The sequence below is a fragment of the Aureobasidium melanogenum genome (assembly GCF_000721775.1).
Source record: "Aureobasidium melanogenum CBS 110374 unplaced genomic scaffold scaffold_12, whole genome shotgun sequence".
NCBI classification, from domain to species: Eukaryota; Fungi; Ascomycota; class Dothideomycetes; order Dothideales; family Saccotheciaceae; genus Aureobasidium; species Aureobasidium melanogenum.
The window spans coordinates 423,767-440,742 of record NW_024470064.1 but is presented as its reverse complement, the minus strand read 5'-3'; the positions used below and the strand labels follow the sequence as shown (position 1 = coordinate 440,742).

Here is a 16,976-nt window from a genome sequence, read left to right as displayed (position 1 = left end):
ACACATCAAGAATAGATTTAATGCAGAACCAACGGCACACTGAGCGTGGGGTACTGTATAGCATCATGTCTAGATATCTCGTCCCAACAAATTTGACTATGATAATTCTAACAGAGAGCCAATCATGGTCTCAGACGAATATCAGTTTCTGTGCCAACCGCCCAGATATCCTTGAGTTTTCCTCGGAGTCTCTCTTTCTTATTCCACGGAATCCTACCAAAACCTCTCCCATAAGTATCAAATCCACCAACGCGACCATCCATTAATCGCCTTACTGCTTTCAATAGCTGCTTGGGACTTGGTCTCCGAGCCGGATCGTATTTCACACATGATCGCACGAGCTTTCTCAGCTCTACACTGTAGTTGGCTGAACTGTGTTGAAGCTTTTTGATCTCCCTTTGGTGTAGGATGTCAAAGCGGAGTTGTCGATCTATCGGTCGTGGCGGTTCGTCGTCAATACGAACGGTTTCCCTACGATTCGGTCAGTATGAGCTTTAACAAAAGAAACGCTGGGAACTAAGAGTGAAGGAAGACGTACGGAAGTTGTGGTTGCAAGCGCATTAGACAGCATATGATGAGACCAATGCTCCACACATTTGTCTTGTTGGTGACATACAAGCCAGGAACAGCCCAGCCGAAATCGGCATCGTCTCTGGTCAATTCCTAAACCAATTGTTAGAATACGTGCTTTTATAGAATTAGGCCAGCTTCTAGATTACCGGTGGTGTGAAGTACGGGTGCATTGCTTCATCGTGTCCCGTAAGCCGTCTTCTGGCAGCTCCATCGATGATTCGCGACGACCCAAAATCAGATAGCTGAGTTTTTTGTCAATAAGAGCTCAGATCATTTGGGGTATCTGTTCATCAAGCTTACCTTCGGTACAGGCCAGATCTTGAATCGCTCGGGATCACTATTGGATAGCAGGACTTGCCCATTGATCAGCTTCCTGTGGTACCTGGAGATACTCGAGGCAGGACTTACTGTTGCTTGTTGTGATATCTGAATGTACAATGTTGGATTGATCCATTGCCACGGCGCACTCTGCAAGCGCTTCGAATACCATCCAGATGAATCCTTCATGGAAAGGTTCCCGAGCCTCCCTCTGTCGTATGATGGCATCCCTTAAATCGCCAAATGGACAGTACTCAATATAGAGCTTGTACGCAGCTATAGCCCTGTACATGGTGTTGCTCGTCATTGCAGAAACTTCTGGAAGAGGATCCTGCATTCCACCATAGCCAAGGCACTGTGTAACGAATTTTCCATCGCCCGGGGCAGAAGCTTCCAAGTTATCGTAGACTTCGTTGCCCAACATGCTTTCTCTAGGCTCGCCGCCTATCTGTCCGTTACGCCAAACATCTCTGCGCTAAAAGGTTCTGGCTCCAGGATGTACTTGTTTCACAATAACCCGATCTCGAATGCGATTATTGTTGTCAACGCAGCACCATAAATGCACTATACCCATACCACCTTCGCCAAGTGGATGCTCTCCTCGCCAGAAGTGGGGTTGCATGGGCAGCCATTGTCCGTCTCGCAGTTGACGTGCGTTTCCAGTATGATCAGGACGACCAAAGGTCCATCTCAGGAATAGATCAACCAGTTTGTCTTTGGCACCATCGCGGAGACTGCCAAAGGAGCTCCTGTCGAAGTTTGGTAACAGAGGTTGAGGATTACGAGCTCGAGGCATACCGCAGAATTGGAGATGGTGATAGTCTCAAGAGAGGGTGGATTAATGTGAGTTTGGTGATCTTACAGAATTGTTGCGCTTCCATATTGGAAATCATCACTATCGCATTTGGTTGCCAGTCTTTTGCAAACGGAATCCGAACAAAGGCGAATTTGGTACCAAAGGCTTGTAAGGATTCTTTGTCATGATGGCTCTGGTTGCTGCCTTCACACCAGAACGAATTGTCACAGTTCGTCTGGACACAACGCTAAGATGGCCTGAAGTTACGCCAAATTCGTCAGACGAAGAATCTGCGATGGTCATTTACATTATAGATAGATGAAGAACAACTTGTCTCCACAATTGAGAAAGAGCGATGCAGCGTGCCTTCCAGAAGCAGCTCATTTCGCCAAGAAGCCCTGGAATGCTTTCTGGTCAATAACGACGTTGCCAACAGCTCTCAGCTTCTTCCTTCCTTCCTTCTGCCTTTCAAGCAACTTCCTTCTTCTACTGGTATCGGCTGCGTGAAGCTTTGCCAAAACATCCTTTCGGAAAGGCTTGATGGTTTCACGAGCCACAATTCTTCTGCCAGCAACAGCTTGAATGACAATTTCAAACATTTGTCGATCAACATGCTCCTTGAATTTTGTGACCCATTGCTTGCCGATGCGCTCGGCTTGACTGTGGTGACAAACACGAGCGACTGCATCAACAGGGATTTTGTTGACGTGCAATTGCAGCTTAATGATGCTAGATTTGCGCCAGCCAGCATCCTCGTAGTCGAGGGACGCATAACCTTTGGTCAAGCCTTTAAGCTTGCCAAAGAAGTCATCTACCAGTTGCGCTAGCGGCAGTTCGTATTTCAGAATGACTTGTGTTGATGTGAAGAACGTGAGCTCGTGTTGTACACCTCTGTTGCCTTCGCACAGTTCGATGACCTTGCCAAGATACTCCTCGGGCATAGTGATGGTGGCAAGGACAAACGGTTCTTGTAGCTCCTGTACCTTTTGATGCAGTGTGTCGGTTTCAGGAAAATCGTTCGGATTTGAGACAATTGTCTCTTTGCCCTTCTGGTCGATGATTTTGAATGGCACGGACGGAGGAGTGATGATGATACTCGCTCCATGCTCTTGTCGGAGACGGTCCTCGAAGACAGAGCAATGTAATGTGCCCAAGAAGCCAAGACGCCAGCCTGCACCCAGAGCTTCCGATGACTCTTTCTGAACATAGACACTACGATCGTTGAGCACAATCTGGTTGATGCTGTCCTCCAAGTGTTCGTAGTTGCTCTGGTCGACGGGAAAAGCAGCAACAAAAACCATGGGTTTAGGCTCCTCAAAGCCAGGCAGCATCTCCACAAGCTTCTCAGAGCCGACAGTGGTATAGGTGTCGCCAACTTTGGCATCTTGCGAACGCTTCATTCCAGGATTGAAGTAGATGTAGCCGACCTGACCAGCGCGCAGTACCGACATGGGCGTCTGCAGAGGATACATGATTCCGACCTCGCCAACATAGTATTTGATGCCAGTAGCGAATGATGTGACATGATCGCCAGGCTTGACCTGACCTTGGAAAATGCGGACCAGCAAGATGACACCCTTGTAGTTGTCGTACCACGAATCTACCAGGAGAAGACGCAGCGGCTTGTTTTCATCTCCAACAGGAGCGGGAATGTTCTCGACGACGCTAGGGAGCAATGCTTCGACATTGATACCAGACTTTGCTGAAACTAAAACTGCTTTTTTGGGGTCCAACTCGAAAGTGTCCTTGATCTGTTCAAGTGCGCGCGGGGCGTCGGCTGTAGGCAGATCGATTTTGTTGATAACGGGAACAAGAGTGAGGCCCTGGGAGAAAGCGAGGTAGAAATTGGCGACAGTCTGTGCCTGGACACCCTGACTTGCATCAACGACTAGCAAAGCTGTACGGACATGGTCAGCGCATGGATTCTGTCGAGATTGAGGCTACTAGGCAACGCACCTCCGCCGCAGCTGGCGTAACTTCTTGAGACCTCTGCTCTGAAGTCGACGTGGCCAGGAGTATCGACCAGGTGCAACATGTAGTCCAGGCCTTTGTGATTGTATAGCATGGTACATGTCTGGGCCTTGACAGTGATACCTCTTTCTCGCTCGACATCGAGCCTGTCCAGACTCTGGGCATTTCCACCTTTTTCAATGACACCAGTAAGCTCGAGCAGACGGTCACTCAAGGTACTTTTTCCATGGTCGACGTGAGCGACGATGCAGAAGTTGCGAAAGCGCTCTATAGGGATGGCGGCAATTCGTTTCTCGAGGTCGGATTGCACCTTAGCGGCCTGAGCTAGTCTGCAGGGCGATGCGTGGAAGAGGCGTGTATAGGCATGGTTGATTTTGGGCGCGTTGACGTTACACGCGCCTAGGCGTCTATGAAGGGCACGAAAGAAGCATGCTTGCATCTGGTCCTGCGGTCTGCCTGCCCGGGGGAAGTCGAATGGTCGTGTAGTTGAATGTAAATATTTCGAGTCTTGACTGCGCTGCTTTGCGACTTCGTCGTTTCTCGGCCCGAAGCTGTCCAAGCTCTCTCCCTGCCTGTCACCATCAATTCCACGACTCGCTAGCCATATCACTCTATCACACTGTTTACGACACTTTCTGGTCCATCAGACATCCGTCATCTTCAATTCCTCGGACTGCTACACTCCCTTGAACTTCGTCTTCTTCTCTCTGCACACTGTTGACCCGTGATTCACTGCATAAACAAACTAATCTTTTTCGTTGGCTACCAACATCTTGAACTACCACTGCGCTAGAACAAATCACACACCCATCATGCCTCCAGCAAAAAAAGAGCCTAAGGAGTCCAAGGAGAAGAACACACACAAGCTTGCTCTGAAAGGTGCGTTGTTCAGACGGACCATCAGACTCATCGAAAAATTAACCATGTCCAGGCTCTTCCAAAACAGTCACAGAATTTGTACATCTACCTCGACCTACTAATTCTATGGAGCTAACTTGATAACAGTTCGAGTATTGTATCAACACAATCCTGTAAGCTGATCGTCAGAGTTCGAACTGAAGTCTCTCCCTCACTGTCATAGGTTCCAGCGTGGTGTTTATCCACCTGAAGACTTTACAGCGTACGCACTCACATCCTGCAAGTATACCTTCTGTCTCTAACAAGGTTTGTAGAGTCAAGAAATATGGTCTCAACATGCTGGGTAAGGTGACAATCTTTACGATACCAGGTACTTGCAATGCTAACGTCTGTCACAGTCTCCCAAGATGACCAAGTCAAAGCCTACATCAAGAAGATCATGTCACAGCTGAACAAGTGGATGCTGAAATCGAAAATTTCAAAACTCATCATTGTCATCACCAGCAAAGAGACTGGCGAGCCTGTCGAAAGATGGCAGTTTGACGTTGGTAACACCCTGTCCTCGAGATATACCACTGAGCGATTGATCATGGTTTAGGTTCAAATATTCGGCAAAGACTCCAAGAAGAAGAGCTCAAGCAAGTCCGCCGATGAGAACGCTGCTAGGTACGACAAGTGTGGCACATGAACGCAGATAGTTGCTGACCGTGAACCTAGCACAACTGAGCAAGCACCTGAGAAGTCCGACCAAGAGGTGCAACAGGAGATACAGTCCATCTTCCGTCAGATCACAGCATCCGTTACCTTCTTACCCATGCTCGATGGCAACTGCACCTTCAACGTACTGGTCTATGCCGACCAAGACTCAGAGGTTCCTCTAGAATGGGGTGATAGCGATGCAAAAGACATCCAAGATGCTGAGAAGGTGCAACTACGCAGCTTCTCCACGAACAACCACAAAGTCGATACTCTCGTGAGCTACAGGTATGATTGTCACCATAACTGTCATATGTCTTGCTTTGTGACCATCTCTGACGTGCTCTCAAACAGATTGGCCGAATGAGCGTTGAGAATGAGGGACCTCGGAAGAAGCATACTGTAGAAGCAAGGTTCGGGCGGCATTGAGCGTTGAATTCCTCAAACAATAAGAAAATGCCGGTTTCTGCACTTACAAAAGGCATTTTCAGACGGTTGAGATCTGTGAGACAGGCCGAAAGCAAAATCTGTAGGATGATACGTAGATGGGCCGTTGAGAGAATCTGGCACTTCCCCACTCATGACTTGTATGCCAATCTGTGCTATTCGACATTCTTTCAAGAGCAGCGACGCTTCATGACAATCATAACTCTGCCCCTGATCGAATAAGCCATCTGTCAAGCGTTCGTGTCTGCATGCGAAGCCTCAGCCACGCCATGCCCAACGAACAATCTCCACAGCCATGATACCAGCTCTTCAGCTCTCGACGCACAAAGAAGTTTGATAACACTGGACTAGACACACCCTTCAGCTGCAGCTGCAGCAACGGTAAAGCCGCGAAGCGTAAATAGCTTTTACCTTCAACACGGGCGACGGGAGCGGATAAGAGCGAAGGAAGAAAAAGGGCTGAGATTAAAACTCGACCCAACCTATCCTCAAAATCCCATGAACCATGACTCAACCGAAAGCAGCGGCTGAACGCAAAGCAATATTGCACTGCAAGATTTCCAACTAAAAAAGACTGGGCGTAATTATTGCTCAGCTACATCTGTGCCTCTCAGCTGTTCCTACTTTTTTTCACTCATCGCGATGCACGCACGAGCATCCATGCACACGAAAGGGGGGGACCGTGTGCATCAATAGCTGATAGAGTGGAGTGGAGTCTCTCGCGCTATCATGCAATTTTTCCTTTCTCTTTTTATCGAGTACCTCCATGTGTCTCTATACTATCATGTGTTTTCAATAAACCCAAATGTGTGGGAATAATCGCGATACATGATGTGATGGGGTTCATTGATGCAAGGAGATCATCAAAAAGGCACGAGCCGAAACAGCGCGCAAAAGCACAGAGCTCGCGCGATCATCGCGTGGCTACAATTACAAAGAATTGAAATCGTGGTGCTGGCATTTCTAGGGTCGTTCGAGGTGGAAAAATGCGGTTCCCCAGCCTCTCTATATATCAAGGAGCAAGAATCCCATGAATGCGTTCGCATACAACAGTTGGATACCTGTCGTGTTCTTATCAAAACGTCGAAGCCGAACGGTGGGTAGGAAAACCGTGAGGAAGAATATTGGTGAGGACAGCCCGCCACGGCATCATGCATGAACAGACTATGAGATGCAACTCAAAATAGCATTGAACCTTGGCTGCGTTTAGTGTATTTTTGGGTGCCAGCCGTCGAAACCAAAAGCATGTTCCTTGGACCTGCATAAGTAACCCAGTACCATAACGCGGACTTCTCATCACAAGCAAGCTTCGGTCGTCAAAACACGGAAGCAACAAGACTTGTCAAGAGATCTGTGCCGTCGACAAGGTCTTTGATAAACCTGCCGTACGGGTATTGCAACGAGACCCAGCCTCTTGTACAAACGATCGGCCGGGCCGTTATGAGCAAACGCCAAGTGCACGGCTGCACCGGAGAACAGCTATCGAGTCGGAGGGCAGCTGAAGGAAAACACATCTGAGACATCGACGAGACCAGTCTCGTCATAGTCTACACCTGAGAGCCATGGCGCGGTCTCGCAGCTCGGTGTTCTTCGACGTGGCGAAGAACGTAGAAGGAAAATCGTTTCTGTTTAGCGACGGGAACAACAAAGCTTCGCGATGCGCGCTTGCAATCAGGTTTCGGCCTGCATGTGCCATCCATCGCGCGAGGCGCTATCCGCACGCTGGGTTTCGCTGGTTGCGATTTCCGTTGAGCAGGTGGTTCGCTAAAGGCTCCTGCCAATGCTGCATGCAGACATTCACCTGAGAATGAACCCCTGCAAAATGACGAATTTCCACATTTTGTCGCATGTCGGCGGGCAGCTGCGTGGTGAGACCACGAACTCGCACGATTGCATCTTTGCTTCGGGTCCTCCGTTCATCAATTCGAAATAGTCAGCCACGGACGGTCGATGTCGTTATTCCTCCGCACTGGAATCTCAGAGATCAGCAAGATTTGAATCAATGATCAACGCATGGCTTTCTAATCAGCTCGACGTGGAGAGCCTCGGCCGTTGGCGGCACACAGGATGCCTGCTAGATTGTGTCGAGAAAGCAGTTGAGCGGCAGAGACCTCTCGCCCACTTCTCACCGGACCATTGCCGATGTCAGGTACGCACCACGGGTGATAAGGTTAAGACAGGCAACCGATGTGCATGGCCGTTAGCGTCGCCTCGGCCGCCAAAATAGGACAAGACTTTTCACGCTACGCTCGACCGTGCTGGATCAAACCCGTTTTGGGACGTTCTGGCTCGGCCATGTCTGGCTTGGCCTCAGCAGCTGCTGGCATCTACACTATCAAATCCAATCTCTTGGCGTTGTGGTCTCGGACTACTAAGTAGTCGTGATGCCGTCCTCGACCACACCTTCTTTCCGCTCTTCTTTTTTCCTTCCAACTATACACTATCACTCCCCATCTTATCACAACATCTAGAGGTCTTTGCTGATCCTCATCCTCTCGTTTCGAGCTTGAGACAATATACTAGTCCAAGCCTTACAACAACTTGACACCCAGGTTTATCGAAGCATTCGACTCGGAACTTACTGGACGTTAATCAACAAGCTTGGCTATAGCCAGCATTACATTCATATCTTAACATCACATTAATCCTCACACAATGGGTCTTAAATCATATCTGGCCCCAGGCCGCAAGTCTGACAAGAAGGAGGAGAAAAAACCCGAGCTCAACGAGAAGGCTCCGGCCACTGGCACATCAACACCTCAACAAGCAGTCTCTGGCGCAGCAACACCCTTCGGATCAAGGCCAGTATCTGTGTTCCCCGAGGGCGATTTCCGCAACCACGCAAAGGAGGAAATTCTCGACATCAAGTGTGACATGATGGTCAACAACCTTTACCAAAAGCAGATGGAACTTCTCTGGACTGCTGGTGGACACGACGAGGGTATTCTGCTCAAGAAGTCAAGAGGAAAGTACGCATGCTGCCCTTCAGATCTCGAGAGCGAGCCTTTCGGCTTCTTCAAGGCAATCGAGACTCTCAACGTTAGAGTGAGTACACGCTCCTTCTATTTCAATTGCTCCTCTAATTGTGTCTCTAGTCTGCCATGACCGTCAACACTCGCGTTATCAAGCTGTTCCTCCACGGAAACGACAGCCCGTTCATCCCTCTGAAGAGTGGCCTTCGTCTCCAAGTTCTCCCCGACATGTCTTACCTGCCACGATGCGCTAAGCACCAGTTTGCTGCTTTCATCGCCGACCGTGGCATCCTCGTCGTCTGGGATGATGACCCGAGACATTTGATCAAGCGTGCCGAGGACATCGAGCAAGCACTTATGAAAATGGTCTGGCGTCAGGAGGGAGAAGAAGAGGAAGAAGAAATCTCAGAGAAGGAGAAGGCTGCTCAGATCAACATCGATGAGATTGGTGCCGACAGCGAAGAGGCTGGTGCGTTCGAGAAACCCCGTCGCATCGTTCTCACCCAGGCTATCTGCAACGCACTGACTCTTTGCCTCATTATCGTCGTCCTAGGCTTGGGTTGGCGTAAAGTTGCTATCGAGATTGGCTACGACGGTGGCTATGCCCGTATTGCCTTCCTTCTCTGCTTCCTGCCTCAGTTCTGGGTCTCGCTCTTCTTCTTCCAGGCTCTTGTCGGAAACCTTGCTCAATTGTTTGGTCCAATCTCTCAATTGACGTCCAACACCAAGTTCTACTCGGGTGTCGCCCCGAAACGCCTCAACGCTGATCTCGTCGCTCTGCCTCACATTACCATTCAGTGTCCTGTTTACAAGGAAGGTCTTCAGGCTGTCATCGAACCCACAGTCCACTCTATCAAGGCAGCTATCTCCACCTACGAGATGCAAGGCGGCACTGCCAACATCTTTGTCAATGACGACGGTATGCAGCTGATTTCTGAGGAGGAGGCTCGCGCCCGCCAGGACTTCTACGATGAGCACAACATTGGATGGGTCGCTCGTCCTCGCCACGACCCCAAGGGTGAGCACGGTGATCCCTTTGTCCGTCGCGGAAAGTTCAAGAAGGCTTCGAACATGAACTACGCTCTCTGGGTCAGCAACCGTATTGAAGACAAGATGAACGCAGCTCCCAAGCACAACAACTGGAGCAACGAGGACGAGGCCGAACTCTACGTCAAGGCTCTCAACGAGGTTGTCGAGGAAGACGAAGGCCGCACCTGGGCAGATGGTAACGTCCGTCTTGGCGATTACATCCTTCTGATCGATTCCGATACCCGTGTTCCTACCGATTGCTTGCTTGACGCCGCTAGTGAAATGCACCAATCTCCTCAGGTCGCCATTCTCCAGTACGCTTCCGGTGTTATGAACGTTACCGACAGCTTCTTCGAGAAGGGTATCACTTTCTTCACCAACCTCATTTACACTCAGATCAAGTACGCTGTTGCCAGTGGTGATGTTGCTCCTTTCGTCGGTCACAACGCTATCCTCAGATGGTCTTCGGTTCAGAACATTGCCTACGACTGCGAGGATGATAATCGCGAGAAGTACTGGTCTGAGGCGACTGTCTCTGAAGATTTCGACATGGCCCTTCGTCTTCAAAATGATGGTTACGTGGTCCGTCTTGGTGGTTACACTGGCGATGGTTTCAAGGAAGGTGTCTCGCTCACCGTCTACGACGAGCTTGCTCGTTGGGAAAAGTACGCCTACGGCTGCAACGAACTCCTCTTCCACCCTATTCGCTACTGGCCTACTCGCGGTCCCTTCACCAAGCTCTTCCGCAACTTCATCACCTCTGCAATGCCTCTTCCTTCTAAATTCACTATCATGGCTTATATCGGTACTTACTACGCTATTGGTAGCGCCTGGATTCTGACTATCCTGAACTATTTCCTCCTCGGCTGGTACAACTCTTACCAAGACAAGTACTACCTTGATTCGTTCCAGGTTTACCTTGCTATTATCGTTGTCTTCACCGGTCTCGGTAACGTCGCCCTCGCTATCCTCCGCTACCGTACCGACGAGCAAGGTCTAATCCGCGGCCTCCTCACCAACTTCATGTGGATTCCCATGTTTACCATTTTCCTCGGTGGACTTTCCATGCATTTGTCGCAAGCTCTTTTGTCACACATGTTCGGTATCGACATGAACTGGGGTGCCACTAGCAAGGAAGCTGAGAACACCACCTTCTTCAAGGAAGTCGGAAAGGTCATCAAGAACTTCAAGTTCACCTTCCTCTTCTGCATTCTCATGGCTATTGGTATGATCGTCTGCGCAGTTGCATTGCCCTGGAACTGGCGAATTACACAATTCTTCGCCATCTGGCCGCTTGCTACCGTTCTGGTCAGCCACTTCGCACTACCTATCGTTCTTAACCCCAACCTCATGCTTTTCACATGGTAGAGGGGTTTCTCTCTACGTTGTTGTCATTTCTTCTTTTCCTTCTTTCAACTTCATGTTCATGACGGCACACGATGCTCTCTTTGTCACACACCATTTCCATCTTTGCAGTTTGACTGGATCCAAGCGGCGGCGTTATGTTTTTGCAAGAACCAAAAACTCTCTTTTTGAATTACCACAGAGATGTTCAACCCTATAGACTGTCGTTTTCTTACACCCAAAGCGTTATATACCAGAGATCTTCTTATCTAATTTCTTATCCATTACAAAAGACCAATTCGCTATTATTTCTCTTGCCTGCTTATGTGATGGAGTCTGAACAGCCACTTGACAGTCATCTCGTATTCATGAATTCAAAGTCTAGACCTTTTGAGAAGACCTTTTCCCTCATTGGTGACGGATAACTCGGGTGGCTGGGGGTCACGCAGGGTCGTGAGAGTGTTCTTCGTTTTAAACGTTTGTGTTCAGCGGCTTCCTTGGTTTCAACGGCCAGTGTCATCCCATGGTACCTGATTGATTGATTCGGCGTTCTTTGTGTTTAATATATTCGGTAGGTGGCTGGGCGAGAGACTTGTCGGTGGCTGGGTACGATAAGGGTTCGTGAACTGTGATTGTTGCTGAGGGTATACATGACTTGAGTGGTATGGGTGGTGGTAAAGCATGACACCATGCCAGGGTTTCCGATGTGGAGATGGTTTTTTGAAGCTCATGTATGACATTTGCATGGGCTGTCCGATCACTGTCGAGTGGTCGGTATGATGATCCAAGTACAACATGAGCTACAGAGAATCTCTCTCTCGAGTTCAAATACCTTTGACGCAAAGACATAATGAGCTTGTCGTCCAGCACTCAACCAAAACCCAATTTACATTTCAGATCAAAAGGTTGCTGATGCACGTGGAAGATGCTGAATGCTGCACAGGAAGTGCTCATAGTGTGCCTGACGCCAATGCTATGCTAGAACAGTGTGGTGTGTAAAATGCTGTAATAAACCCATTCCCTTGCTGGTAACCTGCATTTGTCTGCAATTCGAACTCAAGCCAAAGAAACTCGAGACCATACTCTGCATGTAAACGCGCTGCTTCTGGGCATTCACACATCAACATCTTCCAAGAAGTTACCGATGAAAGAATCGCTAGGTGTCATGTCAAACACTTCGCCGTCCTCATCGAATCTGGCCAGCTCCAAGCCTCTGACAGTGACAAAGCTGCCACCCTCACAGCCGACAGCAGGATAGCCAAACTGACGCGTAGAACCTGAGCCAGATAGAACGACAAAGAGATATGCGGGGTGACCAACAGGGACTGGGTTGGAAGGTGCTTGCTTGTCGAAGTTTCTACGGGGGATGAGCAGGACGCTTGACGAAGGAGGAGCGCCAGGTTCGCTGCGAGAGAAGTCGCCGCTTTGAGAAAGTCGCGAGTGTTCATTGCCAAATGCCCTTACTTCCTCACAGAGATCTGAAAAGACTTTGTCCATCTTTTCGTTCATGTTCTTGAAAGTTTGTTCGAGAGTTTGTTCAAACTTGTCGAGGGTCTTCTTGATGTCGGCGAGATGCTCCTCAATGGTACCCAAGCGATCTGCGAGGACATCAATAGTGGAGCCAGGTGGAGAGACTTGGTCAGAAATGCAAGAATTACTGGACTCGGTTGCCTCGTCAGCTGCCTTCTCCTTCTGAGCCATGATTGGGCTTGAGGATGGCCCCAAAGTGCTGCTTGAATTGGCCATGCTAGAAAAGACGATTAGCAGTTGGTGAGGAGGTTTGATTCAGGCAGAAGGTAGTGCTCGTACCTCGCGAGGGCGTCGTGGTCCGATCAACGCGGTTGATATATGACTGTTTGGTTGGATTGTTGTATTAGTTACGTGATTTCCTGAGGGAAGAGAATGTGTGCGAACGTGAGAAATGCTTGTGAGAAGGCGCGTTGCGCGACAAGAGTGTGAACAACAACAAGAGCAACAAAGGGAAAACAGTACCGAGTGCGAGTGAAAGCAAATTCGGACAAGTTTTCCGTGTTGTACCACGGCATTTAGAGAAGGAAGGTTTCATGGCAACAAGAATCTGCATCTTTCAAAGCTTTACATCTTGCAGATTCCACTCTTGACTTATCTTTCGGTACTACTGATTTTCGTGAACCTTTACGATCATCATCACCACCCAGCCGAACTGCATGATATATTGCGATGTCTTGGTTCGAACCCCTGGAGCTGGCCATCAAGCTCTACAACGATGGCAACAACGAGGTTTGCGTTGCGCAGGTTGAAAGCATCTTGAATGACTCACTGCCTCCTTACCCACGCATGCGCTGTCATATCCTCCTCGGCCACGCGCCTGATAATTGGTACGAAGCTGAGGTATGCGAAACCAATTCTTTTGAGGTGACAATTTTTTGACTCACTGTTACGCAGACAGCACGCTTTCGAGCCGAGAACTACCTGGCACACTGGCACCTGCACCGACCGGCTGCCGGCACTCCTGCCAGAGCTCGGAGGGAAAGGCTCGAAAAAGAGATACGCGATCTTCTCGATGACCTGGATGAAGAGTTGAGATCATGGAGACCTGACGACTGGTATGAGCATCAACTCTTTTGGACTGAGGCTGACGCACAAGACCGCAACGTCGCTATTACTGAAGCTCTCAAGGAGTGGTACGGTGAGCAGGTCGAAGGTGAAGATGCAGAAGAAGAAGCTGCCGAGGAGCCCGAAGGTGAAGAAGAGAATATTGTTAAATAAGCCGAGGACGAAGGAGAGGAAGATGTTGAACAGGCTAAGGACGAAGAAGAGAATACTGTTAAATAGACTAAGGGCGAGGCAGAGAAGGTTGCTGAACGAGCCGAGGGTGAGTACGAGAAAGTTGCTAAACAGGTCGAAGACGAAGGGAAAGTCGCTGCCGAACAAGCTGAGGGCAAGAAGTAACTGGCAGCTGAATAAATCGCGGACGATGAATAGAACGCTATTGACCTGTGACCTGAAGCAAATCAATGTACTCAGAAAGGAAGTCGACGATGCTTTTGAATGAGACACTCGTGGAACGCCTGCCATTCAACCTGACATCAATAACGCTTCTGATGCGCAAATCAAGCCTACTACTCAATTAAAAAATGGTTTACTTGTATTACTTTGTCGAGGCTAGAATGAAAGGAAGTTGCTCCAAAGGGTCCGCAGGTCAAGTCACTCTTGCCAAGACCACACCCTATACCACCATCATCACGACAAATGCTCCATCAAGCAAACACGAACAACCAACTCAAGACAGATGAGTTTATTTTTTTTTTCGTACACGGAACAGAGTAGCTATGCAATGTGAATAATGTCCGGGTTGAGATGGGTCCAATTCAAAACCAAGCCAAAGTTTTTACCGAAAGTGGAAGGCACAACGCTTCGGATGAGATGGAGTCACATTTGGACCTTTGGAAGTGGACATCAACGGAAACACAGGTTCATCAATTCAAGTACAATCGTCATAGGTCATGTCTAGCTAATACGCTCCCTCCTCAACATCCAGAACGGAAGCCTCCGCAGCAAAGCTTCAAGAGCTGGAGGTGGACGAGGTCTCAGCACGCTGAACAGCTCCGAATCTCTGGTTGCCCTGATCGAAGACAGCGTAGATGCTACGCAAGCACACGTCACCAAAGATGTCCATCGTCATGTTGCCACGGCTTTGAATTCCACCGTAAGTCATGCCATTTCCAGCATCGGCAAAGCCCAGGGCATCCTTGTTGATGGTGTATTGGTGATCACCAATGGCAACAGTGACAACAGGAAGATCAGAAGCAGCAGTGTTGGTAGGGAAGACATAACCCTGTTGGCTTGAGTCGTACTTGGATCCAGGAATGGCAGCGTAGACAGCCTTCACCAGGGAGTCGTCGACGAGGCACAAAGTGGTGCCGGTGTCCATGATGGCAGTGTTGTTGTTACGGTGAATTTGCTTGCCATTGACGTGAGCGGATGTGGATGAGATTTGCCAGAAGCCTTGAGAGTTGTCAACAGGGGTGTAGTTGACGGTCTGGCCGTTGGTGACAGAAGTGTCGATGTAGCCGAATGTGTAGAAGCTGTCTTCACCACTCTTGACTCCAGAGAGGTAGGCGGTGAAGAGTTCAGCACTCTGTGGGATGTCATCCTGCTGAATCATGTTGGTGACTGGAGTATTGACAGGCTCAGGCTGGACTGTGTTGATGGAGCCCCAAGCCAGGCCCAACAGACCATCACCAGCGCTCTGGACAAACTGAGCAGAGATCTGGTTGGCGATTTCGACAGCCTGGTTCTGGATTGCGAGACCGCCGACGGTGACAACATCAGTACCCACAGTACCGCTTGCCGAAGACTGGTCTCCGTAGGAGATCTGCCAAGTGCTGCCTTGAGAGTCCTGCCAGGTGCTGCTCTGTGATGGGTCAAAGATGGTGTGTCCAGCCTGAACACCTTGAGATTGAGTGCTCTGATCAAGACTGGTAGACCAGACCCTGATCGATTAATTGATTAGCATCTTTATGGTAGTAAATAATAGCCACGGTACAACTTACCAAAGGTCAGATGAACCAGTGTCGAAATCGAGGGTCAGTGTCTGAGCAGGGGTACCAATGGAGACTTGACAGAGGTACTCAGAATCGTTCTGCTGGTCTTCGGCCGTGACTTGGCCCTGGTGACCAGTGCTGAGATCCTTCTTCATCAGAATGTGCTGCTGTTTCGAGTTAAGTTTATTGCACAGTGCTGAGATGGTCTTTGTAACTCACTTTGACACGAGCCTTGCCGCCAATGTGAGTAGCGAACTTGCTGGCCAGGATGGGCTTGCCGAGCTGCTCCACAACATTGCCGACGAAGTAAGGTCCATCGAGAGTAGGGATGAAGTTGTATTTTCTGAGCAGGTAGACGTAGGATTTGATACCAGAGCGCTGGTAGTTAGGGTTGTGAATGAGCTTTACACGAGAGAGGTTGTGCTTGATGCTGGATGACATGTTGATTTGTTACTTTGGTATGAATTTGATAGTTAGGAAAAAAGGTTGATGTTGGAGTGATGGTGCAGGTTGATGGCAGGCTCAAATACAATCGATCATGTTTGCGGTCACCGAGCAGATGATCAGGGAACTTCAGGGAAGGCACCATCCTGTTTCCAGATGCTCCACTTGTTTGGGAGCTGCATGTTCACGCGGTTGCCGATCCAAACAAGTAACGGCGATTGGGCAGTGCTTGATTTGCACGAGACAAGCTTTTAGGGTCACTGATTGCCCCTGTGGCTGCCTGTTGCTCAGGAAGCTTGTCATGTCTTCACTGATCAAGCACAACTTACTCTATTCCACCACTATGCATCCATGGCAGAACAGAGAGTCTAGGCTTGCTCGATAGAGTTTCGGTGTAGAGGCTGTCCAAGAATTTAGTAGTCAAGTCTGCCAGCCCACAGACAGAACAGGAAGGAGACCTGAGGATGTGGGGTGTCCATTCCGGCACGGTCCTTTCCTCCCTTCTGCCACAACCCGACACCGCGCGTCGTCACCATGCGTTCCCTGTAGATGAGCTTTGATTCATGTGCCTGTTTGACAGCCCTGGAAAAGCCCTCAGAGGTGTTCAAATCGCTATCTACACCAGACACGCGACTGGTTGCCTGCTCGATGGTGTTTGGACCTACGTCATAAGAAGGCGGCTGCTTGAGCTTCGCCAGCGGCGGCAGCACTACTCCCTAACGTACGTAGCGTTTGACAGCAAGCAAGATTTGTGCACTAGACATGCAAAGGCGTGATTGGGTGATTGACTCATGGCAATCCTTATCTTCGGCGTCACAAGTGCACTTCTGGAACGGTCAGTCAGATGATGAGACGGCACCACTTGTCTGTGATGCTCGTTTCTGCAATGCATGCATGATTAGCGACTAGATAGCTATTTACTACAGGTTCTCTTGATCGAAATGACGACGTCTACCCTCCGAGACTCCAGTGTGTAGATGCAAGTCTGATAACGCCTCTTTA

At 49.3% G+C, this 16,976-nt stretch overlaps 7 protein-coding genes across 7 annotated transcripts; 3 read left to right on the top strand and 4 right to left on the bottom strand.

The window, feature by feature from the left end:
* Nucleotides 1-122: 122 nt before the first annotated feature.
* On the bottom strand, nucleotides 123-1,315 carry M437DRAFT_85127 (kinase-like protein; the record flags this gene model as incomplete). The annotated part of the gene is made up of 5 exons (XM_041028241.1): nucleotides 123-471; nucleotides 539-663; nucleotides 720-815; nucleotides 874-926; nucleotides 982-1,315. The coding sequence occupies 5 exons, from the start codon at nucleotides 1,313-1,315 to the stop codon at nucleotides 123-125; spliced, it is 957 nt and encodes a 318-aa protein (XP_040879251.1).
* A 752-nt stretch (nucleotides 1,316-2,067) lies between these two features.
* Nucleotides 2,068-4,097, bottom strand: M437DRAFT_49956 (translation factor GUF1, mitochondrial; the record flags this gene model as incomplete). Its single annotated transcript, XM_041021922.1, has 2 exons — nucleotides 2,068-3,584; nucleotides 3,644-4,097. 2 exons carry the CDS (start codon nucleotides 4,095-4,097, stop codon nucleotides 2,068-2,070), a joined length of 1,971 nt encoding a protein of 656 aa, XP_040879250.1.
* A 373-nt stretch (nucleotides 4,098-4,470) lies between these two features.
* On the top strand, nucleotides 4,471-5,579 carry M437DRAFT_85125 (mitotic spindle checkpoint component mad2; the record flags this gene model as incomplete). The annotated part of the gene is made up of 9 exons (XM_041028240.1): nucleotides 4,471-4,537; nucleotides 4,590-4,615; nucleotides 4,664-4,689; nucleotides 4,740-4,778; nucleotides 4,831-4,859; nucleotides 4,915-5,060; nucleotides 5,115-5,182; nucleotides 5,234-5,500; nucleotides 5,567-5,579. The coding sequence occupies 9 exons, from the start codon at nucleotides 4,471-4,473 to the stop codon at nucleotides 5,577-5,579; spliced, it is 681 nt and encodes a 226-aa protein (XP_040879249.1).
* Nucleotides 5,580-7,221: 1,642 nt separating this feature from the next.
* M437DRAFT_75865 (uncharacterized protein) lies at nucleotides 7,222-11,028 on the top strand (the record flags this gene model as incomplete). The annotated part of the gene is made up of 3 exons (XM_041026502.1): nucleotides 7,222-7,234; nucleotides 8,442-8,704; nucleotides 8,755-11,028. 3 exons carry the CDS (start codon nucleotides 7,222-7,224, stop codon nucleotides 11,026-11,028), a joined length of 2,550 nt encoding a protein of 849 aa, XP_040879248.1.
* Nucleotides 11,029-12,117: 1,089 nt separating this feature from the next.
* Nucleotides 12,118-12,705, bottom strand: M437DRAFT_85123 (uncharacterized protein; the record flags this gene model as incomplete). Its single annotated transcript, XM_041028239.1, has 1 exon — nucleotides 12,118-12,705. The coding sequence occupies one exon, from the start codon at nucleotides 12,703-12,705 to the stop codon at nucleotides 12,118-12,120; it is 588 nt and encodes a 195-aa protein (XP_040879247.1).
* Nucleotides 12,706-13,203: 498 nt separating this feature from the next.
* Nucleotides 13,204-13,935, top strand: M437DRAFT_66652 (uncharacterized protein; the record flags this gene model as incomplete). The annotated part of the gene is made up of 3 exons (XM_041024801.1): nucleotides 13,204-13,374; nucleotides 13,429-13,743; nucleotides 13,819-13,935. 3 exons carry the CDS (start codon nucleotides 13,204-13,206, stop codon nucleotides 13,933-13,935), a joined length of 603 nt encoding a protein of 200 aa, XP_040879246.1.
* Nucleotides 13,936-14,548: 613 nt separating this feature from the next.
* Nucleotides 14,549-15,971, bottom strand: M437DRAFT_66651 (acid protease; the record flags this gene model as incomplete). The annotated part of the gene is made up of 3 exons (XM_041024800.1): nucleotides 14,549-15,479; nucleotides 15,540-15,694; nucleotides 15,750-15,971. 3 exons carry the CDS (start codon nucleotides 15,969-15,971, stop codon nucleotides 14,549-14,551), a joined length of 1,308 nt encoding a protein of 435 aa, XP_040879245.1.
* Between the last annotated feature and the right edge of the window lie 1,005 nt (nucleotides 15,972-16,976).